General features: G+C 51.3%; 6 protein-coding genes across 8 annotated transcripts; 4 read left to right on the top strand and 2 right to left on the bottom strand.

Moving 5' to 3' along the window:
• Nucleotides 1–34: 34 nt before the first annotated feature.
• LOC5667751 (uncharacterized) lies at nucleotides 35–5,255 on the bottom strand. 3 transcript variants are annotated; one of them, XM_061640813.1, is made up of 4 exons: nucleotides 5,133–5,255; nucleotides 907–1,821; nucleotides 515–844; nucleotides 35–420 (listed from the first exon to the last, which is right to left on the bottom strand). In XM_061640813.1, the coding sequence occupies exons 1-4, from the start codon at nucleotides 5,253–5,255 to the stop codon at nucleotides 61–63; spliced, it is 1,728 nt and encodes a 575-aa protein (XP_061496797.1). In that variant the 3' UTR covers nucleotides 35–60. The 3 variants fall into 3 exon arrangements, with proteins under 3 accessions (XP_061496797.1, XP_061496798.1, XP_061496799.1); XM_061640814.1 differs by lacking the exon at nucleotides 5,133–5,255 and adding an exon at nucleotides 3,103–3,178; XM_061640815.1 differs by lacking the exon at nucleotides 5,133–5,255 and adding an exon at nucleotides 2,617–2,795.
• Nucleotides 5,256–5,621: 366 nt separating this feature from the next.
• LOC1273741 (uncharacterized) lies at nucleotides 5,622–10,404 on the top strand. The gene is made up of 7 exons (XM_312753.6): nucleotides 5,622–5,970; nucleotides 6,041–6,341; nucleotides 6,444–6,724; nucleotides 6,811–7,430; nucleotides 8,317–9,122; nucleotides 9,293–9,561; nucleotides 9,633–10,404. The coding sequence occupies exons 1-7, from the start codon at nucleotides 5,622–5,624 to the stop codon at nucleotides 10,256–10,258; spliced, it is 3,252 nt and encodes a 1,083-aa protein (XP_312753.6). The 3' UTR covers nucleotides 10,259–10,404.
• A 131-nt stretch (nucleotides 10,405–10,535) lies between these two features.
• LOC4576991 (probable cytochrome P450 304a1) lies at nucleotides 10,536–12,385 on the top strand. The gene is made up of 3 exons (XM_001237485.2): nucleotides 10,536–11,304; nucleotides 11,383–11,651; nucleotides 11,717–12,385. Exons 1-3 carry the CDS (start codon nucleotides 10,565–10,567, stop codon nucleotides 12,367–12,369), a joined length of 1,662 nt encoding a protein of 553 aa, XP_001237486.2. The 5' UTR covers nucleotides 10,536–10,564; the 3' UTR covers nucleotides 12,370–12,385.
• A 236-nt stretch (nucleotides 12,386–12,621) lies between these two features.
• Nucleotides 12,622–14,271, top strand: LOC4577001 (cysteine and histidine-rich domain-containing protein morgana). Its single transcript, XM_562821.4, has 3 exons — nucleotides 12,622–12,971; nucleotides 13,059–13,825; nucleotides 13,899–14,271. Exons 1-3 carry the CDS (start codon nucleotides 12,704–12,706, stop codon nucleotides 14,142–14,144), a joined length of 1,281 nt encoding a protein of 426 aa, XP_562821.3. The 5' UTR covers nucleotides 12,622–12,703; the 3' UTR covers nucleotides 14,145–14,271.
• Nucleotides 14,251–15,091, bottom strand: LOC1273743 (RWD domain-containing protein 1). The gene has a single exon (XM_312750.6). It carries the CDS (start codon nucleotides 15,089–15,091, stop codon nucleotides 14,366–14,368), a length of 726 nt encoding a protein of 241 aa, XP_312750.4. The 3' UTR covers nucleotides 14,251–14,365.
• Nucleotides 15,092–15,443: 352 nt separating this feature from the next.
• On the top strand, nucleotides 15,444–18,219 carry LOC4577000 (protein Tube). The gene is made up of 2 exons (XM_001237484.3): nucleotides 15,444–15,616; nucleotides 15,688–18,219. The coding sequence occupies exons 1-2, from the start codon at nucleotides 15,444–15,446 to the stop codon at nucleotides 17,726–17,728; spliced, it is 2,214 nt and encodes a 737-aa protein (XP_001237485.3). The 3' UTR covers nucleotides 17,729–18,219.
• Nucleotides 18,220–24,848: the final 6,629 nt, after the last annotated feature.

Raw genomic sequence — 24,848 nt, 5'->3', positions numbered from 1 at the left:
TTCGGATTAGTAAGGTATTAATCAAAAAGCATCATTACCTTTCTTTAAGGTGACCTTTTTTTATCGCAACTTCTCGATCAAACTCTGCATGCAGTTGTACATGATCGAATCGCAGTCCGCATAATCGTTTGCAAGCTGCTGACCGAGCGTTGCCATTGCGGGATGCTCGGGAAAGTAGTGCGGTGCCAGGTGGGTGAGAAACACCAGCATCGTTTTGCTGATCGAGACCAGCGCTTTCGTGTTGTAGACGAAGTCGCTCGATGCGCTCGACCGCTTGGCCGCCGCCGCACTTTGCTGCTGCTCGTACTGCTTAAACACGTTGATGAATTCCACCAAACTGGTCTGCATCCGTATATGGGTCGGTCGCAGTGCTTCCGGTTCGACCGGGAACGTGACTAGTATGAAGAGTAGATTGACACCCTGTTGCACAGACGGATAGAGAGTGGAGATGGAATTAACAATTGATCTTGCGATGCATTCAGCAAAAAAAAAAATAAACTCTGGCGGTACGTACATGACAGTATCGACCATTTTCCCTAGCAGCACCCTGGCACTTGACGGCTTCGTGTGGGAGCAGTTCGATGATCTGATGCAGCCAGCGGTAGTACCGGCGGTTGTGGAACCCGCCGAGACAGTCCTGCCGCAGCTGCTCGCACACGGGCTCGTACAGGTGGCACTTCCGGTCGATCGATTGTACCTCATCCAGCCCATCGATGAGATAGTCGGGCAGGTCGAGGGCGAGCATCTTCAGCAGGTACAGCAGATAGATGCCGGACTGGCTGAGTTTCGATTGGAACGTGAGTCCATTGAGCAGAATCTCCATTATATCGTCTACCGTGTTCCACTGCAATCAGATGGTTTCGTTTTAAGATTGTCCTTAACATAGCAAACAGCCCATTCCCTAACCTGCGTAAAGTCTTGCCGGTCCGCCTCCTCCAGCTCCACGTACAGATAGATGCATCGCCAGAGCGCCTCCAGAAACAGCTCCTGATTGCATTTGTTCGTCAGCCGCTTCGCATTGCTGTACACAACGCGGTGTATGTTGGTGCGCCGCATGACGGGCCGATGGTGTGGCGCCAGCAGGGCACAGAACAGCCGCAGCCCCAGCAGCTGATAGGCGGGCTCGAAAAACTCCACCAGCATAATGCCGACCGACAGAATGTATGCCGCCCGGTCATCGTCCAGCTGCGGCGGCGGGGCGCCACTCACCGGATAGGGCCCGTACAGCAGCTCCACCAGCCGCACGAACCCTGCCACGTCGGCCGGATGATGCTTCCACTCGCTCGCCGACAGCACCCGCCGATAGTGGTCGTGCAAGTGACGCCATACCCGATCACTGCCCCTGTCAGTCAGCAGATGCTCCAGTTCGTGGCCCTGGCAGAACTGTGCGATACGTTTCCGCAGCGCTGGCTTGCCGGTGCGATACTCCTCGCCGTGGGCTGCATCCTCACCGGACGCCCTAGCGTCGCCTGCTTCGCTGTACTGTTCAGCTATCACAAGCACCAGCCCTGCCTTGAACGGCACGTTATCATCCTCGTTGTACTCGTCGTACCCGGTCAGTAGGGTGCCGTGCTCGGCTAGCAGATCGAACACCGCCGGTAGCGTCGCTTCCAGCACGTGCAGAAACTGCGTAAAGGTGCTCCGGTCTAGGGGACCCTCCTCGATGCTGGTCATCAGCCGTGGTACCTTGCAGCAGCGGATCAGTTCCGTCGCACGCTCCAGAATGGTTGACGCATCCATCGTTGCTGCACTTTGGAGGAGGGCGGTGGGTGGAGGGGAGTTAAAAACTCCGTGTTCAAATACGCCAGATAGAGCCGGGTGCTGTGAAGGGGGAGAGAGAAAAAAAAGGTCATTAGAATACAGGATGGGGCGGCTTTTACTATGCTCCAGATTGCTTATCAACACCGTAACCGACGTGGTTGTTGGTCTTTTTTAAAAAAAAGGGGGTCGTAAATTTAAAATAGAAAAGCTTTCCACAATCAAGATTTGACAAATGTTGGTACATGGCAATTTTGGGTTAGAAGCAGATGGACATTTTAACAATCCATTTGCTTTCCTACGCTCAAGACGACAATCAGAAGCAAACATAGTTTATGGTCGGATCGTTTTTTCCGTGGTTTAAAAACAACAAATGGTCACAGGGTTAATACAGAAAGGTCATAATGCGATAATCAGGACGTACAAGTCATAAAATTGTTAAAATTTTGTTTTGGTTTTGGTACGTTTTTTTTTTCGCGGGGCAAATGAATGCAAAATGGTTTTGCTTTTAATGATGTTGTTTTTTTTTTAAAGGCGCAACGCAGTTTGCAAATTGAAGCAGATTTTGCGTATAAAAGATCGACATCTTCAAATCACGCACGGGAATAAAGTTCGAACATTGCCTGCATTATGGAATAATGAGTTAGATAATTATTATCAAAATATTGACTACCAACTAAACTCTCAATTCGTATATCAAGCCCAACAACTCGTCTTACCCACGAGCTGGATCTCTACAAATAGTAATTATGCAAAAAGGCGCAAATAAAAACGGCCACTCTTGAGCGACAACTCAAGCGCCGAATCTGCGATGAGAGCAACAGTCAACCGACCCTTCAAACCCGTTTCGTTCGTTACCTTCGCCTACTATTGCGCACCCGTTCCACCATGCACCAAACCCAACGCTGTTTGGTTTCTTTGTTTACTTTGATTTCGGCCAGCGTGTGGTGTGGGGGTTTTGCTGTTCTTGGCATCGTAAACTGCGCTCAAAAGGAAACGCTACTATGCACGAGCAACAACAACACAGCTGACCAACATCAAAACGTACGCTGGAATCTGTCCAGGCAAGAGGTAACGACGACGCCGGCATTACGTCTTAAAGTTGCTACCGTTAAACGGAGCAAGCAATAAGCCCTACGCGTATATGCACGCACGACGACAACGACGACCACGCGGCAGAGTTCGTGTGAGGAGTTGCCCTCTTATTTCCACGTTCCCGTGTGGAGAGGGGGAATAACAATCCACCATCGTTATGCAAAGAGCAGCGGAGAGCGTTTAGAAGCAGTAGCGCTAGCGCAACAGGGCCGGCAATAAGATTATCGGTCGCTTCCGAAACGCATTTACCCGTCGCCATGGCAACGCCAATGCTCTTTCACCCCGAAACGCGCGCCGAACTGCAGCACATTTACACAACCGTTTGGTACTACTGCCCTGTCAACGCTAAGCATCTTCGACACCTCTCTCTCTTTTTCTTCTCCCAATAGGGAGAGAGAGAGAGGGAGAGAGAGATATAGGAACCAACAAAAAAACCCTTCCGTTCCCTTCTTGATTGGCACACACTCTTCTTATTTTTTGCGCATCGTAAACTTCCCAAAGCCCAGAATGATGATGCTGGATCGACAGTGGTTCCCAAATTCATTTCATCAAGCAAGGATAAACTCATGTGTACAGTAGGAAAAATTGAATTGTTCGTAAATAATGTACGAATTGAGAATAGCATATAGTGAGGGGAGTTATGGGGACACAACAAAACAGCATTCAATTCAAGACCATTTTCGTAAGTTGTTTGTCAATTGAACCCTCTATAAATAGCGTAAAAAGTCTTTCCATTCGATCATATGTTCGATCGAATGTCCCATATACTTAGTGGTCAACTGTGACTCCGTTTTATATAGTTAATTATTGGCGCAGTTGCCGAATAATACGATGCTACTATCAAATCCAGAATATGCATGCAGGAGCAACCACAACAGACTTGGCCTCATTTTAGTTACACCTATATTCTCACTATCTGGCCTGTATGATCTTCTGACTAGTGTTGGGTTTCATGAATCCTTCGTTGAGATTCATTCATATTAATCTTCAGTCATGAATGATTCGAATCTCGAATTGACTCTTCAAAGATTCATGAATCTCCAATCTCGAAAGATAAATTAATTTTCAAAGATTCATGAATTTTACAGATTAATAAATGCATTAAAATTCATATATCTCCAGGGATTCATGAATCTTTAGAGATGTATGATTTTCAAAATAGTAAATTTGCGCGATCCCACCAAACAACGTGCCCGTCAACAACGTGAGTTCAAGCATCGCATGGACCGTCTCCCCGTAGCAAAACAAACTGTCTGGCTGGACTTGCCAAGAAGTCTCGAAAGCCTGTACAGCTGGCATGACCACGTAGATTGTTACTCCAAGAAGAAGAATAATGAGAAGCTCAAGCTCTATGAATCTTTGGAGATGTATGAATCCCTTGAGATTCATGAATACCTAGAGATTCGTGAATCTTTCGAGATTTTTTGTGAAATTCATAAATCTTTCGAGATTCATGTGTCTTCTATCTTTAGAGATTCATGAATCTTTGAAGATTCGTGAATCTTTAAAAATTTATGAGTATTTGCAACCGAGTTTCAGATCGGAATACCAAGTTCACACATTGATGAGGCTACACTTTAACTAAGCTCCAGCAATAATCGATAGCCGATATTATAAACAATCTTTAAAAACCATGCACTAATGTCGTAAAATGCATAATGTAGGAATTGAAAAGATAAAGATATTTGTCATCAGTGGTGATCCATAGACTGTATTGGTACTTCAATTGCGTATTAAAAAGCCTAAGCTATTTCCAAAAATTGACATGTACAATTGCTATTCTGTTAGTCTAGTCTTTCTGTTAGAAGTCTGGTTATCCTCATCTATATATGTGAAGAAGGTATTCCAAGACTTGGGTTAATGAATTGTAAAGAATACCACAAATTTAACACATATCAAATGGAATGCATTAGAACAAAATCGATGCCCGAGTTAGTGTGACCGTCACTGTAGATAGATAAAAAACCACTGAAATCTTTGGACTGTTATTATCTTTTTCAAATAGCTGTCTGATAATATTGCCCAAACATTTTTTCCCCAACCCTAACCACAAAACGACTGTTTGAAATGAACAACACGTGCACGTGTTCGTTGAGAAGCGCTGGGCAGTGTGCTGGAGAACCGCATCTTTCTAAGCGGACGACCCCTTACGACCGACCGACCGACATTGTGCGACGGCACCTAACTCTTCCCTGCTCTTTCCCCTTGCGGTTACCGTTTTGCGTCTTTAGACCACTGCAGGTTCTGGATGTATTGCGCCTTCTAAAAATACGCCTTACCACACATCCAAACGTTCGAAGCGCGTTTGAAGTGTAGCTTGCCGTCTGCTCCGTCCTTGTCTCGCACACCAGCCCAGCGGGGTTCGGAAACGCATCCACGCCGTATCTAAACAGATCCAACATCTGGTTCACTTTTGGAGACACACCAATACACACATGCACACCAAACCGACCAACCAATAATACAGTATGCTAAACCAAAAAAAAAGGGAGAAGTGGACACGAACACCAAAAAGGCATGGAGCGACGATCCACAGCACCAAAGCGAACCTGTCGTCGTTGAATTTTGTGGTGGATTTTTCAGTCAACCGCGAGCATTTGTTCAATTCGGAAGATTGTTTATACGGAAGGGCGCGCGCGCGTGCCGTGAGAACGTGTATCGCGTGTGATAAGGAGAGCACTTTGGAGCGTTCCAATTATTGTAATCAACCTTTGCAGCGCATGATATCATCATCATCATCGTAATCGTCACCCCGTCACAACACATCGATGATGGAATTAATGCTGCTGGTCGCACTGGTCGTGCTGATCGTTTCGTGCGCGATAAGATACGCACTGCACCGTCCATCGGAACGGTTTCCGCCGGGACCGCCGAGGCTGCCCCTGCTCGGTAGCTACCCGTTTCTGCTCGCCCTCAACTACCACCATCTGCATCGGGCCGCCGCCCGCCTATCCCAGCTGTACCGGAGCAAGCTGGTCGGGCTGTACCTTGGGCCGCTGCCCGCCGTGCTCGTGAACGATCACGAAACCGTCCGGCAGGTGCTGCAGCGCAGCGAGTTCGACGGTCGGCCGGACCTGTTTCTGGCCCGTCTGCGGGATGAACGGTACGCGCGAAGAGGTGAGTGTCATGAAGTGTGTGTGCAAGCTTCGATCTATACAACCAGCCATCTGGTTGCATGATTTTGCAGGCATTTTCTTCACCGACGGTGACAGCTGGCGCGAGCAGCGCAAGTTTTTCCTCAAAACCCTGCACGAGTACGGGTTCGGCAGACGGAGTGACGCCGTGGAGCAAGATCTGGTGGCCGGTCTGGCGGAACTGATTGCCCTGCTGAAGGACGGCCCCGTGCACGAGCACGAGCGGGCAGTGGTGGACGCGTCGACCGGAAGCGCACTCTGTCCGCAGGTGTTTTTTGCCCTGTTTTCCAACGTGATGCTGCGCATGCTAACCGCAACGCGCCTGGAGCGTGAAGATCAGGCCGTGCTGTACGAGTGAGTGTAGTTTGCTGTAGTGTGGAGAGCGGCAATGATGACGTGTATCCCATTGTGTGTTTGAAGGTCGGTTACTAATTTTTGCCATTTTTCACACGCCAGCGTTGGGCACTGTTCGCTCGCTTTCCATCGGCAGGGGGACGATTATGGGCTGGCGCTCAGCTACATCCCCTGGATACGGCACGTGCTGCCCGGCCCTAGCCGGTATCGTCTGCTGAGGGAGGTGAACCAGAAGGCGAACGGGGTGATCCGTTCGCTGGTGGAACAGTGCGAGCAAACGTACAGCGAGGATGACCAGCGGTGCTTCATCGACGCTTACATACGGGAGTTGCGCCGCACTGGCAGCAAGGCAACGAGCGGAAGTGATGCGTTTGCGTTTGAGTGTAAGTGACAAGCGCCTCTTGCCAACAGCAATCGGTTTGTTTGCGAACAGAAATTGATCTATCTTCTCCTATTCCCTCTCTTCCAGACGATCAACTCATTATCGGCTGTGCCGACTTTCTCGTGCCGGCCTTCTCCGCCATACCGGCCAAACTTGGCCTAATGCTCGAGCGGCTCGTGGCCCACCCTGCCGTGGCGGAGAAAATGTACACCGAAATCGACCAGTACGTCGGGCAGGCACGGTTCCCCGGGCTGGACGATCGTACCCACCTGCCGTACTGTGAGGCGGTCGTGCGGGAAGCCCTGCGCATCGATACACTCGTCCCGTCCGGCATTCCGCACGTCGCCACCGCCGATACGGAGCTGGCCGGGTTTCAAATCCCCAAAGGCACACTCATCATTAACGGGCTCGACTACATCAACCATCAGGAGGATGTGTTCCCCGAACCGCACACCTTCCGGCCGGAGCGCTTCCTTAGCGACGACGGGCAGCAGCAGCAGCTAGCGCTCGAGCACGATCGTTCCGTCCCGTTCGGGGCCGGGAAGCGTGTCTGCGCCGGGGAAAGCTTTGCGCGCAATGCACTCTTCCTAACGCTCACCACGCTAGTGCAGCAGTTTACGTTCAGCATGGAAGGCCGCACGCCCGATCCGGAGCAGCATCTGACCGGTGTGATCCGCACGGCGCCCGATTTTAGAATTAAGTTTACCGCCCGCTAGAAATGGGAATTGCGTTTGATTTGTGTGCTTTTTTTACTGCAATTACTTACACTAACTTTGCACTTCTTCACACTCACCTGTGCTCTCGCGCAGGTGGGGTTCGATTAGGTTTTTTTGTGTTTTTTTATTGTCTGTTTGTCGTCTGGTGTGCTTGATTCGCGATAAACATAGTAGCTGTAACTTGGCAAATACTCGAACCAATGCAAATAAAATCTCTATATCGATATTTACACACACGCACACACAGTGCAGTCTAGACGTAGTGATTGAACGACGATGTGCTTACAGCACCTTGAGAAACCCCCTCGAAATGCCATCGGTTACTAGGGCCGGTGCGTGTTGAAGGCAACGGTTTATATAATGGGTCAACGGGAGTAGGTGTAATTAAGGGAGAATTTAAATTTAAAATTTCATCCAACATAAAACACTCTGTTACTGAGATGCCTTCTTGTACCCAAAAACTACAAGTCATCCCTATACGCGAAATTCTGTTTCGTTAGGCTTACGATTTCCGAAAAACACATAACTTTCCGGACCGATCCGGTTCTGCCAACTGTGCTGATAACGCCGTTGTCCCAATCTGAAGTTTGCAAAAACATATTTTCGGTACAAAAAAAATAAACAAAATCCCATAAACGTGCTTTTCTAACCTTCCCTGCTTGACCCCGCCGTTCATTCCAAGACAAATAGGTTTGTTCAATTTGAGCATCTTGTCAACGTCTCAAGCACGCACACAGCAGCAGATTGTAAATGTATACGCGGACCGCCGGCCACCGGTCATTCTTCATTTTATGATTAAAACGAGATAATTGCACGCGTTTGAGGGGTGTGTTTGAATGAAAAAATACCTAACGACTGCAACGATCACTGCGCGTAGAGTGTAGTACACCGTCGCCGTCGAAAGCGGGACAAGGGCCCGCTTTCCCTCTGCTACGCCCCATCCCGCATGCCATCCCGCGGGGGTCGGTTATCGCTTATAAAACCACTTCACCGATGCCCGAACCGGTTCAGTTACCGACACAAGATGTTGGCCACCACAACGCTGCTCCTGTGGGGCGTCGCGATCTCGCTGCTGCTGTACGCCCTGGTCCGGCCGCTAACTGCCCGGCCGGGCAAAAACTTCCCACCCGGGCCGCCCGGCCGGTTTCCCTTCCTGGGCGATTACGGGCTGCTGCTGCTGATCAACTATCGCCACCTGCACAAGGCGGCCCTCGTGCTGGGCGACTACTATCGCACCAAGATACTGGGCATCTCGCTCCGCGACTATCCCTCGATCGTGGTGAACGATCTGACCGTCGCGAAGGAGGTGCTCAACCGGAAGGTGTTCGACGGCCGGCCGGATCTGTACTTGGCGCGCATCCGCGACCGGGACTACAACCGGCGCGGCATCTTCTTTACCGATGGGCCGAGCTGGAAGGAGCAGCGCTGGTTCATACTGCGCTACCTGCGCGATTACGGGTTCGGGCGTCGCTTTGCCCAGCACGAGGCGGAGGTGAACAGTGAGCTGCTGGTGCTGATCGATCTGCTGCGGTACGGGCCGAAGTACGGGCACGAGCGGGCAATCGTGCGGGACGACGGGTACGCCAAGTGTCCGAATGTGCTGTTCAGCTGCTTTGCCAACGCGTTCCTGCAGATCGTGTCCGGCGAGCGGCTGTCCCGGGAGGAGACCGGTGTGCTTTACGAGTGAGTGGCCAAGAGGTTGGAGTTTGGAGTTTGGGATGATCCCGAAATGGTGTCTTTGTGTGCATGTAAATCGAAGTGTGTTCATTTGGTGCAGTGTGGCGCAGTGCGTTTCGATCGTTTCGATCCTCTTATCACTAACTGGGTGTGTTTGTTTGTCTTCACTTTCCCAGTACCGGCGCGAATGCGATGGTGTTCCAGCGGGAGGGCGATGACTACGGCACGATTCTCAGCTACTTTCCGACCCTGCGCTACATCTTTCCCTTCTCGCGCAAGTTCCAGCGCATCCGCCAGGCAAGCATGAATGTGAACGGCTTTATCGAGACGATCATCGACAAATATTTGCGCACGTTCGACGAAAACCATGTGCGCTGCTTTCTCGATCTGTACTTCCGGGAGATGGTGAAGTGCACCCCGCAGGAACCCAACTTTACCTTCCAGCGTAAGCCTGGTCTCTGGGTGTCGTTTGCGCGTGATCTCATGCCGTTCCTTTTGTTCGACCGTTCTTTGCAGACGATCAGCTACTGCTCGGGCTGGTCGATTTCTTCTTTCCCGCCATATCCGGCGCGACGACCCAGATGGCCCTGCTGTTCGAGCGGCTCCTGCACAACCCGCCCGTCATCGAGCGGATGCAGCGGGAAATCGACGAAGTCGTCGGACACGGCCGGCTGCCCACGCTGGACGACCGTACCCAGCTGGCGTACACGGAGGCAACGCTGCGGGAAGCGATGCGCATCGACACGCTCGTACCGTCCGGGATTGCACACCGCGTGCAGGAGGACACGACCCTGCGCGGGTACGACCTGCCCAAGGACACGCTGGTGCTGATCGGGCTGGATGCGATCCACAACCAGCGGGAGTACTGGGGCGATCCGGAGCGTTTCCGGCCGGAACGGTTCCTGGACGAGCACGGGCGGCTATCGCTGGCGAAGGATCTTTCCGTACCGTTCGGTGCCGGCAAGCGGCTCTGCGCTGGGGAAACGTTTGCGCGGAACATTATGTTCCTGACGCTGGCGGCGCTGATGCAAAACTTCAACATACGGCAGCCACCGAACGCCCGGCTGCCGGATTTGAGCAAACGGAACACTGGCGTTATTATTGCGCCGGAAGATTTTTGGTTAAAGTTTGAGCCACGGTAAGTGGTTAGTTAAAGTAGGGAGATTTTATAGGCATTGTAAGAAAGTATGTTATCAAAGTATCATGTATCCTAAATATTGTACAAGCATGTAGCAAAATAAGCAATTTAATAAATAAAAACAAAACATTAAAATGGCTAACACGTGAATGGACGAGTTTAACTTACTCAAAACCCAAGGTATGTCTTCATTTCACGTGAATGTCAGTGTTCGAAGTGCATACTTCATCGGTACGATCAAGTTCAACTTTGCGTGGCCCGTTTGCGTGTGAAACGAACATCGTAAAGCCAAGCACGCGCTACAAAGCAAATGGAAGAGGGAGCGCAACTCGCATTTGATAAAACCCAATGCTTCCACAACCAATCCGATCCACTTTGCCATTCAAACCATCCGAAAATGCCTGTCATAAGTGCGTTGCTCTGGTCGGCGGTAGTGCTGCTGCTATCGTACCGCTTCTATCTGAACCGCATCAAACGGCCACTTAACTATCCCCCGGGACCAGCGGTACGGCTTTCCCCACTCCAAGACTACGCTCTGCTGTTGCTGCTCAACCATCGCCATCTGCAGCGGGCCGCATCTAGGCTGGCCCACTTCTACCGCACCAAAGTGCTCGGCCTCTTCCTGGCAGGCCTTCCGACCGTCATCGTGCGGGATGGTGAGATCGCTCGGAAGCTGTTAACGCGCCGTGAGCTAGACGGCCGGCCGGATCTGTTTCTGGCCCGGATGCGGCAAAAGGAGTTCCATCTGCGGGGCATCAATTTCATCGACGGTCCGGGATGGAAGGATCAGCGTTGGTTTTTCTTGCGGCATTTGCGCGACTATGGTTTCGGGCGGCGATCGGAACAGTACGAGCAGGAGATGGAAAAGGAACTGTGGAAGCTGGTGGGCCAACTAGCGTCCGGCGAGCGGTACGGGTACGAGCGTGACTTTATGCGGGACGGGGGAGCAGTTAAATGTCCGGATGTGTTTTTGGTGACGCTTGCGAACATTTTTCTGCAGGTAACGATCGGTGAGCGGTACGATCGAGAGAGGGCAAAATCGCTGTTGGTGTAAGTGGATATAGCTTAAGGCTGGTTTAAGGTGATAAACAGTTACCAAAAATGAAGCGTTTTTGATGGTTTTTACAGAGCCGGAAGGAAGGCAATGCTCTTCGCACGAAATGCCGATGACTATGGGACGATCTTTACCTACCTTCCCTGGTTGCGGTTTGTGTTTCCATTTACGATCAAGTACAGCAACATTCGCAGCGGCATGATGGGTGTGAACCAGCTGCTAGAAACTATCATCGACAAGCAGTTGCAAGCGTTTGACCCGAACAACCCGCGCCACTTTGTGGACGTGTATCTGCGCGAGATGCAAAACCATGTGCCGCAGCGCAATGAGACGACATTTCAGTGTTGGTATCGAACGGTTTTTAAGCAGGTAAAAGGGACTAGTTCATGTGCTTTTTATCACCGACAGATGACCAGCTGGTTTTAGGATTGGCAGATTGTTTCATCCCATCAACCGCGGGCGCCGCAGTCCAACTATCAATGCTGCTCGAGCGTCTGCTGCTCAATCCAACCGTTGTCCGGCGGATGCAGAAGGAGATTGATGAGGTCGTTGATAGCGACCGACTTCCCACGCTTAACGATCGTGTCAATCTACCGTACACGGAGGCAACGATCCGGGAAGGACTGCGAATAGATACGCTCATCCCCTCGGGCATAGTGCACAGGGCACAGCAAACGATCGAGTTTGAAGGGTATAGCGCACCGGAGAATACGCTCTTCCTGTTCGATCTGGATAGTGTCAACAATCAGCCGGAAGTGTGGGGCGATCCGCGCACCTTTCGGCCGGATCGTATGCTGGACGAGGAGACGGGCATGCTGGCACTGTCAAAGGACCGTTCGCTAACATTTAGCGTGGGCAGGCGAGAGTGTCCCGGTCAGACGTACACGCGCAATGTGATGTTTTTAATCGTGGCTACACTGGTGCAGCGTTTCGAGCTACTCCCGCTACAATCAGACCGTTTGCCGGACTTATCGAAACGGCAGACCGGATTGGTGCACGGACCGGATGATTTTTGGGTGCGTTTTCTACCCCGACGGACGAGCGGGGCAGCAGATCAATAAATAACAATGATGCACTATTTTCACTTACCTTATGAGTTGAAAACTGGAAGAAATTACAGGAATGAAACTTTTTTATCTGGTCTTCTGGAGCACGAAATTGAACGATTTGTTTATGTTTATTGTTTGCATCGCCGCACAGGCACGGCAACTGACACATCAACTGTGGTAATTGAGAACGCGCGCGCGCGCCGCAGAAATCCGAAGCTGCATGTTGCCCGCCCGAAGTTTGACAACCGCAGGAAGCTTTGTGTTGATCACAACTGTCACCGCCGAAACCGTGCCGTTCTAGGCAGCAAACAGGACCAAAAAAAATAGCGGCAGAAAATAGTTTTGCATGCACGCAACTTCTCGCTGTTTCTCGAACATTCGCACCGTTTTAGCTGGGACACGGATAAAATATCCATTCATTTTGATACAGAGTGAAGAAAACCATCGATTCAGCTATCCGAACGTGTATCTTCCGCTTACCATAAACGGTAAAAATCTTGCCCTGAAAAACACGCAGGAGAAGTTACAAGAAGAAAAAAAAAAAACTATGACCAAGGTGGTCTGCTACAACAGAGGATGTGGTCAAAGTTTTGACCCACAAAACAATACTGAAGGTATTTGCCTATTTTTTAACATTCCTCACACAAACCTGCCGACGGGTTTCATTCAATTTTTATCAATTTACTCCCCCCTTGCCTTAGATTGCGTTCACCATCCGGGAGTGCCATTTTTCCACGATGCCTACAAAGGATGGACGTGCTGCAACAAGAAAAGTGTGGACTTTACCGAGTTTCTCAACATCAAGGGCTGTACGCAGGGACTGCATTCGAACGAGAAGCCACCGGAGCCGGAAAAGCGCAAAGAGGACACCGTGCTCGCGGAAGAACCGGCCCCGACAGAGGTGAAAATACGAGAACCGATACGCCCGTCCATGGAGCGTCCACCGTTCGAGACAGCTTTAACCTCGCTCGATCCGTGGGTGGCGCCTGCTTTCCGCAAGCAGATTGACGAAATGCCCCAGACCGCCGTGAAGAGGAAGAGCCCCACCGATGCGGCCGCCATTGAAGCTGGCACCGTGTGCAAGCACGGTGGATGCAGCTGCACGTACGAGGACGCCAAGACGAGCGACAAGCCGTGCGTGTACCATCCGGGCGTGCCGATCTTTCACGAGGGCATGAAGTTTTGGTCCTGCTGTCAGCGGAAAACGTCCGATTTTACCGCGTTCATGAACCAGGCCGGTTGCGAGACGGGCAAACACCTGTGGGTCAGCGAGGAGGACGAGTCGAAAGCGATCAAGTGCCGGTTGGATTGGCACCAAACTGCGACGACCGTGGTGGTTACGGTGTACGCAAAGAACTACCATTACGCGAAAAGCTACGTGCGCGTGAATCCGATTCGATTAGCGATTTGTTTGGTGTTCCCCCAACAGGATGGAAACCAGTACAATGTGGACATGGAGCTGCGCGGGGTAAGTGTAAAGAGAACTGTGGGGGTAAAGGAAACAAGCGGCAACTAACGTGTGATGTATCCGTTTTGTGCAGGTCATCGATGTCACACAGTGCAAGGTGCAGATGTTCGGTACGAAAGTGGAAATAACGCTGATTAAAGCGGAACCTGGCACGTGGGCCAAGCTGGATTTCCCGCGCGAAAAGAAGGCCGAGCAACAGAAGGAAGATGCGAACAAGCAGGCCAGCACCAAAAATGGCGACGACAGTGACTCGGACGTGGATTTAGACGACCTCGAGCCCACGATGCGCACGGCCACGATTACCGAAATTAAGGACTAAACACACAAACGGAAGCTTCTCTAGCACAGCGATCGATTCCTTGTCCCGTGGTGGGGAGGGGACGTCCCTCCCTCCAAATCGTACAATAAACCTCAAACAGACCCCGTAAGGTATAACGTTCACTGTATTTCGGCAGTTTACAGTCTTTTCAAGCAACAAGCAAACACACCCGCCTCTCCGCAATCCGGAACACGCCACTTCGCCTTCGCCCCCCGCGCCCGCTACTCGGGCACGTAGTCCTCGTCGTTCTCGTCGTCCGAGTCGTCCAGATCAAGATCATCAATGTTTTGAAAGAGCGACTCGTCGATGCGCACACTCTCGATCGACTCCCCGGCATCCATCAGGAACTTCAGATCGGACTCGTTGAGCGTATTGTCGCTGAGGAACAGTTCCCGACCGGTGAGCTTGCGGGCTTCCGCCGCCACCTTCTCCTTTCGCTCCGTAATGCCCATGTCCTGCTCGAACTTGAGCTTCCACGCCATGAACGACTCCACGGTGACGCGCGTTCCCTCGAACTTTTTCATCTCCTCCTCCTCGACCTTTCGCTTCGCCTCTTCCTTGGCCGTTTCGGCCGCATTCTTCAGCTCGTCGTACTTCACGTTCAGCCACTCCTGGGCGGACGACACGAGCGAAAAGATCATCTCGATGCCGAGGTTCTCCTCGATCGTTTTGTGTATGTGTTCCAGCAGCTCCTCCTCGTAGCCGTCGTGGAAGTTGGACGGCTCCTCGATTTCCACCAGCGGCGCTGTGTCGGGATATTTCGCTGTGTACGTGAACAGGAGCTTGCAGGAGAGGCCTTCCGTTTCCACCTCCGGATCGTACTCGGTGGTGGCGATCGGCAATCGGAACTTGTGCGGTTCCGTCTCCAGCACCTCCAGCTCGCCGCAGTAGATCGAATCGAGCGCTTCGATCTCATTGCACTGGTCCTCGTGGTGATTGCGCTCCATCGGCGGGCCGGGTCCGGTCGGTGTCGGTTGAGTTGTGCAGTTGCGTTCCGTTGGTGCCGGTGGACAGTCTTTCACTTGCCAGGCAAATTACACATTTGTTTATTCCGTTCCCGGTTTCCGCGATTTGCTCCGGCAAAAACACAAGGCATACGCAAACTGAGAAGAGGGAAAAAAACTCGTTCTCGCATTTCCAAACTGTCATCACTGACACGTCGCGAACTGTCAGTTGTGACACATTGCAAGGGGCGTGGGGTAGGGGAAGGGGGGTGGTGGTGGAGAGAAACATAAATATTGCCCAACCAAAACAACATTTCGCGCGACCGTCCCGCTCAGCTGATGATTTGCGCAAACCATGCACCGCAACATGGAAATTCGTCACATGGCGTTCCACCTGGAAACGTTGGCGCACATCCTGGACACCAGCGAAGGTTGGCGTGACTTCCTGTACCTGATACCGCGGAACCTGGACGACCTGTTGAAGGAAGACCCGTACTACCCGCTCAAGTACACCGGATTGAACGAAAGGTGAGTCACACCGTGCTGTGAGCAGCCTGCCAAAGGTGACTGCGCTTATGGTAGCCATTATTTGATTCCAGCATACTCGAAACCGAAAGCCAGAAACGCAACTTGTCTCCCTCCAAGCTGCTGCTGGAAGAGTGGGGTATATCCGGCCAGGTGCGCCCGACCGTCGATCATTTGCTGAAGCTGCTGGTGCGCGCAAACCAGATACGGGCGGCCGAATATTTAACCACACTGCTGAAGGAACAACCTCCCGCCCGGCCCAAGGACGGCCCGGGGGCACCGATTGACGTGACGCTGCCGGAAGATCATCAGACGGAATCACTGCTCAACGGTATCAGCTACCCGAGCAGCACCATCCTGCTGCACCATGTGGAATCGATCACGATCGGCAACAACAGGGACTATTACGACAAATTGGGACCGACGAAGCGGGTCGAAATTAAGGATAAATCGTCGGTGAACGTGGATGGCGAGCTGCCAGTGTTTTCGTCCAGCAACAACAATACAAAATCGGGTTCCGATTCGTCCGACATACGAAACCCAGCAATGATGGATCGCTATCCAGACCAGCTGCCTGGGCCTTCGAGGCCAAGCAAAGCGGCAGCGAAAGCACCACCCACAGATGCTACTCCGGATGGTCCGCTGTCATCGAACGGACTGCCAATGATTTCGGCACTGGGCATAACGTCTGGTCAGCCGGAATCATCCAAGCTGCAAAACAATCGCAACTATGACTGTGCGAGCAAGGAAATCAACGGACCGCAGATTCCCGATCTTTCAATATTTGGTCGAGAGGAGAGCGAACGAAAGGAAGTGAACGGACCGCAGGTTCCCGAACTATCCATCTTTGGCCGAGAGGAGAGCGAACGAAAGGAAGTGAACGGACCGCAGGTTCCTGAACTATCCATCTTTGGCCGACAAGATAGCGACAGTAAGGAAGACAATGGAGCTCCCGTAGAACACCGCGAAGACATTCCGGCCTTGTCGGCGTTGCTGGGCGGTTCTTCCGACGCACATCAAACGCAATCCAACAGCACAAACAACACACATGACAGTATTCCAATGCTATCGATGCTTGGCTCGGACGGCAGCACCTCCGATACGCTCGGTAGCGAAAGCAGCTCTTCAGCGATCGTACCGCAAGTGGACGAGTCCGTTAGCGATTTCATAAAGTTTTCCACGTCCCCAGTAGTAGCGGTATACGCATACGACCATCTTCGCGAGGTCACGGACGGATTCAACGTGGCGCCCTATACAAACGGCAATCTTGCCGCACCCAACGGGCGCTCGCTCGGTGCGGGAGGATTCGGAGCAGTATTTTTAGCGCTCAATCTCGCGCCATCCATTCCCGTGGCCGCGGTTAAGCGGCTCGATCCCGACAAGTACAAATTTCGGGAAAAATTTCACCTAGAGCTAGACATTCTCTCGAAACATTCGCACCCGAATGTGGTCAGCCTGCTGGGCTCGAGCTCCGATGGGCCCCAGCTGTGTCTGGTGTACGAATACCTGAAGGATGGCAATTTGGAGGCAGCTTTATCACTAGTGCGAACCGGCCAGCGACAGATGAGCGCCACCGTTCGTCTACAGTACCTAAAAGACATCGCCAATGCGGTAGCATTCCTTCACGAGCGAGCCAAAATCATTCACCGCGATGTGAAGTCGGCAAACATTTTGCTGGACGGGCCGGTCGCAAAGCTGTGCGACTTTGGGCTGATCAAGCGCACCAGCTCGCGCACCACCACGAGCATTATCGGCACGAACGCGTACATGGCACCGGAGGCGGTGCGGGGCGACGTGTCGCCAGCTTTGGACATTTTTGCGTTCGGCATCGTGGTTGCGGAAACGGTCACCGGCGAACCCGTGCTGGCGGAGAAGGAATCTCGCAGCGAAATCGACCTGGCGGGCTACGTATGCCGTCAGCGAGCCGAAGGACGGGATCTGGGCTTGCTCGTCGATAGGCGGGCCGCGGTGGGCAGAGACGGCGAAGCTCGCTGGTATGAGGCCGGGCGAAAGCTGCTGGAGATTGCGATCAAGTGCATGGGCGAAAAGTGGAGCCGACCGAACAGTGGTGCGCTGGCCGACGCGGTAGCCGGCATACAATTGGTGCCTTTATAAATTGCATTGAAAACGGCGGATAAAAAAGACAAAGGGTGCGACGTAAAGTGAGCAAAGCGAGCAATCATTAGTGCAATAGGATGCATGGCAATAATTAGCATTAAGCAGGTTACCAATAATTTTTGCTCAACAAATAATCATTTAAATGCACAAAAAATACTCTTACCGGCAAAGGCGAACAGATAAGTTTTGCTGTGCCTTTTTCTATAGCTTCTAACAACACTTTAACACATTCCGGTAAGATAGCACGGCCTGTCCAAAATGCATGCTTGGAACGCAAACATATCAAAGAATCGTTTTAAAAATGGATTCGCGTGATTAACATTCAATTTTATTCTTACTGAAACAATGCAACACACAAACAGCAAAGGTAAAATAATCTTTAATAAGCCTTTTACATTAAATCAAATGTAAACAACGCTAATGGGTTCGTCGCTTGTGGCGAATAAACGAAACAGTTACAAGCAGCACTGCTGACCGTTACATTTGAACCAATGATCGATATTCGATTCAATAACCCCCTCCGCCTGCTAGCCGTAATAGAAATCTGTCCACCGATCCGAAAATCAGCAATCCGATACGTTTGCCGGAGTCATTCGAGTGTAACACGGGTCGAACCCGCTGCCGACGTGGTGTCTGCACCCCCTGCCTCCCTCCGTTCACATGGCGCTGTCCTTCCATGTGCAGCGTTCCGAACGGCAGTAGCCTTTGCATGCACCGAGCGAGACACTGGCTACCACGCGACAAACGGTAACGGCAGCCGCCATCCCCTCCTGCCCTTATAATCCCACATAACCGTACCGTGGCGTAGCGCGTGCCGCCCTTCGCTCCTCGATCCGGCCCATTACCTTCGAGTTTAATTGGTTTTGCGGTCAGTTTTAGATCTTTTCATTTCGACCTCGCGACCACAGCGGACAGACCGCGGCGCCGGCAGGGAGGTCCGGGTCCGGGTGGTTAGAATGGAACGGTTGAAGCCGTTTGCTACTTTGGGTGATTAATGAGATGAAATAATTTACCAACCCAGCTCGGGACGCGGGGTAAAGGGTGGACTGAGCCCTTCGCACTGTCGTTTAATAACGGTTGATTGAAGGCGTATGACAGGTAATCGATCTCGATCGCGATCAGGCTCTATTGTAGGGGAGATTGTGCCCGGTAAACCAGCACCCAACCAATCCTGGTATGCCGGAAATGCACAATTTAGCCCGCCACTGCAAGCCGTAGTGTTTAAGCGGGGACAGGGCACGGTGTTGTCATCGCTGCGGTTTGCCGTGCGCACGTGCGTATGCGCGTATGTTTTAGGGAGTAATTAAGCCGACGATCATGCAGCGCGCCACACATGCGCTGCATGCAATCGTTAGTGTGGTTAGGATCGATCATTAAGCCTGTTCGTGAAGTGTCGAGATAAAGTAGTAACCCCCCCTCGCCTCCCCACCATATTGCCAAGGAGGAGCGGTAGCCACGGCGAAGGCCACCGAGCCAGAGTGTGATCTTGTTTTTTTCGAGCGTGCGCATCATGTGCGCCTGTGCGGAAGGCCATTTCCGACTAGTGAATCCTTGCGATCTGCGCGTCGTGGCTAATGACTGGCGCGACGGGTACGCGAGGTTTTGCGTGTACCGGTTCGTGCCGGTGCCGTTTGGAGGGTCAAAGGAGCCGGTTTTGTCACCGACGGAGAGCTGTAGCGAGGGTTGACACGCGATGTCTCTGTTCGATTGCAGCGCGCGCGGTAGTGTGAAGTCAGAATGCCTAAACTTTAAATGTCAAAGCGGGGACGCACTTTCATCACCAAAGAACGTAAGGCCCTTTTTGATTGAAAAAAAATTATTTGGAATGTGTTGGACGAGATGCAGCGGATCAGAACCGATCGCGGGGCTGGTCACACGTTTATTGGTCGTTTTTTGATGGACGCGTTCGATTGCAGAGGGTCACTACTGACGAAGGCGGTTCCGATGAAGCAATTGCACAATCTCTCCATCCGGTTGTAGCAGAGTTTTGGTATTTCTCTACTCATACCGTCGGCCAAACCTCACCTTGGCTAGCCGTTGCCGCTCTCGAACCTCACCACACCATTGCACTGCAGGAAAACGCAACGTGCGGTGTGATTTTTATGAGCGGAAAAGCTTCATAACTCACCCAGCGCTGGGGGAGCGATCGAGGGTGATCGATCTTGCCGTTGCCGGTCGAACACGATCGATAGGCAAAGCGTCTGTAGCAATGATAGACACCACAATTCTCACAGGCGCACCATCGATTAGGCGCGTCTGAAAGCGGCAGCCAGGTGGACCAGCTCGCCAGGGAGCTTCCAAATGCCAACGATAGGACTAGACGCGCGCGATGCAACGGTTGAGTGCACCACTTGAACGGTCCACTGGTGGTAGAATTTCAAGTGCAATGTCAGCTCCGTGTCGATTACAGGTGGGGGAGACCTGCAGTGAGTCAGCAACCGCCGGCGGCCGATCGGTGTTTAGCGAATTCCAGCACGTCGCTAGAACCTGTCTGCCCTTCTCGAGGATCCACGGCGAGCACCACGGCGGCGGGCGACTGCGTCCTTGTCCAATCAGAGACCCCCGACAAGCGCCTTTCGCGTACGCCGGTCGGTTCTTCGGTGCAGCGATTGTAATGCCCGGCGAGGCCTCGCCAGAAGCCAGAAGAAAGGGAGAATGGATGCCGTTCGCCGCAACGGGCCCAATCAGTGCAGGACGGGTGCACCAGAACGAACCGTGGCCAATTAAAGCCGTACACACACACACATACATGAGCAATGCGATCGATCGAGTGACGTTTGAATTCTCCATGATCGTGATCTTTACCTTGAAACGGATCGGAGATGTGTACGTACGGTCCGGACGGAGGACATGGAAGGTTCATTGAACATTCGCGGTGGCCACCCGGTGGCCTTGGTATGATTTCCGCAAAGAATACACCGATCAATCGGGGACGGTCCGGGCAGCATCCGTTAATTGATTCCACAGACACACATACAGACAAATGCTTCTCGGGCGTTCTGATGCGGCCTCGACACCACAACGACCGGGACCGGCTGACGCACAAATCCGTAACAAATCTAATGAGATGCACTTGATTTCGGTCATTGTCTCGCGCACCACCTGTGTGTACGTGAGTGAATGGACGTTCTCGGTTCTCCCCTAGCGGCGTTGCAGCCACTTCCGAGATTCGTTGCGAAATCATGCCGCATTTGGTTTGGGGTCGCACTGTAACCCAATGACCTCGCGTGCACCGAGGGCACGTTGGCGTAGGGGCCTCGCGCGGGGACGGCAAGTGGAAGGGGAAGCGGGGCAACGCTCAAGCCCGCAACCGACCACCGGACGGAGCGCAAATCGTATCGTGCAGCTCGGGCAGAGATAACAATCAACGGCTAGCATGAGCCTGACGGTGGCGGCCTCCCCTGCAAACAAACGGGGAAATATGCTGGGAAAACGTTGAGTGTGTGTGTGTGTGTGTGTGGGTATTTATGCTAGCGTTAAGGAAAACGTTTTGCTAACTAGCTGAGAAGGCATTTCGTGACCGATAGTATCTTGACCCGCAGGGGCGGGATGGAGGGGTTGGTCGAATGGATGGTAGGATGGCCCATTTTTAGGTGCCAGATGATTGACGGATGATTTGGCGATGCGAGACTTGAACTGCCGCTTCGGACTGTCTACCGACTTCACTAACTGTAACGGCGAAGTGGGCTGCTGGGAGCGGAAAAGTGGTTCAACTCCATGGGCGAGCGGGCTCCATCGAGCATATTAACATTAACGATTTGCCCGGTAACGGCAACGATTGGCCGAACGAATGTTTGCGTAGCGCGGGATTTGCTAAAACAATCAGCTAACATGTGCTGATAATTCTGCGCATTATGCATTCATTCAAGTCGGGGCCGCCTGAGTGGAGTGTTAAAGTGTGGTGGTTAGCAGCGCTTTTTTGTTGCTGCTGCTACTGCTGCTGCTGCTTTAGCAACCACAGCACAAGAAGGTTACAGATTGCGGCGGGCGTTTTATCGCCTAAGTGCTGCAAATGATGCGTTTATTTTGGCCAAGTTCAGCGAAACAAAAAGTGATTTGCAAGCGAAGGTCAGCGGTTCTGATTTACTTTAGGGTTGGTTAGTTTTGTGGGAAGGTTATTTTGAGGCTGCATGCATAATTATTGAACAATATTTGGAGTGGATAATGAGGTATTATAATAAGCTTTCTTTTTCGGCTAAGTGGTTAAGTGAGCATGATTAGCCGACGCCAAATTATTTGAACAGTTGAATACATGAATACAGAGAAGGAGGACAAAGTAAAAGTATGGTTGGCAATATAACACTTTTAGAACAATAAAATCATAGGTGTAAGAAGTAGCAATGGAAGAGTGCAATAGTAAATAGTAAATATAAAGAAGAAAAACAAAGGCATGTCTTGCGTTCCACCCACAAACGTAAGTAAAAAAACTCTTCTAAAAAAACGTAGCAAATAATAAAACAAAAGTGAGAAGTAACAACAAAAGAGAAACATGATCAGTAACAAATACAATACAGAATAGTGAAGAGTATATGAGAAAACAAAAGAATAAAAAAGGAAAGATGATTAGAAATGTCATTATTCAAATCTATTTATTTCTAATGCAAATATGGAAACAATAGACTCATAAGCTTTGTAAGAAATAAACAATTAAAACAGTGCAAGACGTGAGAAGAAGCAAATAGTGAAAACTAAAACTGAGAAGAAATATAACAAATAATAGCAAAAGAAACATTTTTTAGAGCGAAAAAAGAGACCTATTAAACCGGGCTTGTGTTAAAAGATGGGTAACATTAAGCACAGATTTGCACACACGGAAGCGATGCACATAATAAAAGCAGAAGTGTAAGAAGAAGTAAGAGGAGCGCAAAACTTTGAAAGTAATAAGCAATAAAAACAAAAGTGTCAAAAATAACGACCTAATATCAACGCCGCAATGATAATGACCGAACAGCAATGAAAAGAATAAGCGACATTTCCTAGAAACGCAAAACATACTCCACATCCGGCCTAACGGTCTGCCTTAATGTGGTTTAAAAAATGATAGGTCATTTAGAAACAATTCCGCCGTGTGCGTCCATATGTGCGTCGAGCGGTTGAAGGTCTCCTGCATACTATCCTCGCAAAACCAACAAAAAAAACCACAACCCCCCTCCCGAAAAAGCTTAAAACCAGTTGCCAAATGCTGTAGTAGTTTGTTTCTTGCTGTATTGGTTGTTGTTGCTCTTCTTCTTCCGTCAGCATGCTTCATGATGTGACATGACCGTTTGTAACTTTTGTTATTTTGGGCTCCTTTTTTTCGCCGTTTCCTCCACTCACGCTGCCGAAATCGCGGCGACCGGTAAATGTTGAGCCGGCACGCAGCAGAGCACCGGTTGACGGCAGCAGAGAGTTCGTCGTTCAAGTTCAAGATCGGTCAACCGGAGGAATCGCGATCGCGCGCGCAACCCGTCGAATTTGACTCACCGCCTAAAGGGCCCCCGACCACGTTTGCGCCTGGGCACGTGGCAGAAGGTGATCGTGTGGAGCAGCGAACTTGAAAGTGCGCGCGAGAACGAACGTCACCCGTCACTAAAACGCCGTAAAACCTGTTACTCGCAGGGCCAGATCGTCAAATTAAGGGCTGCTGGGTGCTGTACGGGACGTGCCGTTATGTTCTGTTCTAAGCGAAATCCCTGTCCCTGCGTTCTAGTAAAACGTTAGCATGATTTCGGTGATTGTATGGACGGCGCACGAAACCCAACCCAGGCACCCAGAGCAACGACCGCCAAGGCCAAGGTGGCAAGACGTCAGGCAAGACGCGTTATCCTCCTGCTGCGCGAAGGAACCGTATTTACGAGGGCACTGTGGCAGGTTTATCGGTCACAAGGCTATCCACTTGCCGTCGTAAGGGACTGCCAAAGAGAAAGGGTTTTTAATAACGGCCGGCAGAAGACAATCACCCCTTACCCTCTGTGACCCAGTGGGTGACTCGAGCTGCCCGGGGAGGGTGTTGTACGCTTTGCGCGAGGACCGGGGAACATTCTCGTCCGCATATCGGACAGCCAGTTCTTCCTTGTTCCGCCCGTGCACGTCACGCATCCGTTGGCGGGGTTTCAGGATCAAGGTAACCAGCCACCGGTCGTTAAGTCACCGGAACCGGATCACTCAAGTGCGAGTGCTGAGCGGTTGACAGGCGATCGTGTGTCGGGTTCGGGCTGACATCGAAATTTAGAGCCGACCGGCGAAGTTTATGGACTGAAACGGCTTCCGAGCCGTACGGAACCGCTCGGTTTTGGGTGGGTGGTGGTAAGTGTTTTTGATAAATGTTCGCGCTGACTTAACGATTGACACTGGACGATGGTAGCGGGCACGGCAGGTGAACATGCGGGTAGAACTGGGGAAACCAACAGCGAGACCACCAGGTGTAGTGGATTAGTGTAGGCAGACCTCGGCCGAGCAATGGCCTTTAGCCGGTACCAGGAACCAGGCGCAAGAATGCCACCGATTGGCCGATTGCGAAAGCGTCAACCGACGGTACGTTGCGGTAGGAAGCGAACTGTTGCCCCAAAATACCGGCCACACTTTTTTGACGGTGGATTTGACGCGGGAAAGGGAAATGATTGACGATCGCGACCTCTCTGTATCTGTGTGTGTGTGTGTGTGCGCCACAGATGACCGCAAGCCGATCGGTAGCCGATTTCCGTGGGTGGTTAACATTGGGCACCTTTTGGGGGTGGTTTGATAAGCCGCATCAATCGCACCGGGCGGATCGGGACGGATTAGTCGGCCTACCGGTGCGGTATGGCGTGTGTTGTGTGCCTGTAATTTCGGGGATTATATGGCCGCACTTAATGAAGCGAGTGTCTGGTGTTCGATGGTTTTGAACTCTTGGCAGTTGATATTTTTGTTGCTGTAGTTGCTTCATCAACGCGGATAACTGATGGTGCGTGTCGGTGTGTCGGAGGGTTGGTGTAAAACATGTCCGTTTATAGCCGCAAAACAAGATAACGTTTGGTTGGATTTTATGAACTGGAATCATTATGAGAGCAGTTGAGAGAAACACAACATTGATTGTTCTATGGATAATATGCCATTAGTTCTATTGCATTCAATTTTCTTTTTTATTTTATGATAATTA

The sequence above is a fragment of the Anopheles gambiae genome, chromosome 2 (genome assembly GCF_943734735.2).
Source record: "Anopheles gambiae chromosome 2, idAnoGambNW_F1_1, whole genome shotgun sequence".
In the NCBI taxonomy this organism is placed as follows: domain Eukaryota; kingdom Metazoa; phylum Arthropoda; class Insecta; order Diptera; family Culicidae; genus Anopheles; species Anopheles gambiae.
Note: the sequence above shows the minus strand (reverse complement) of the source record. Positions and strands in the feature narration are given on the sequence as shown.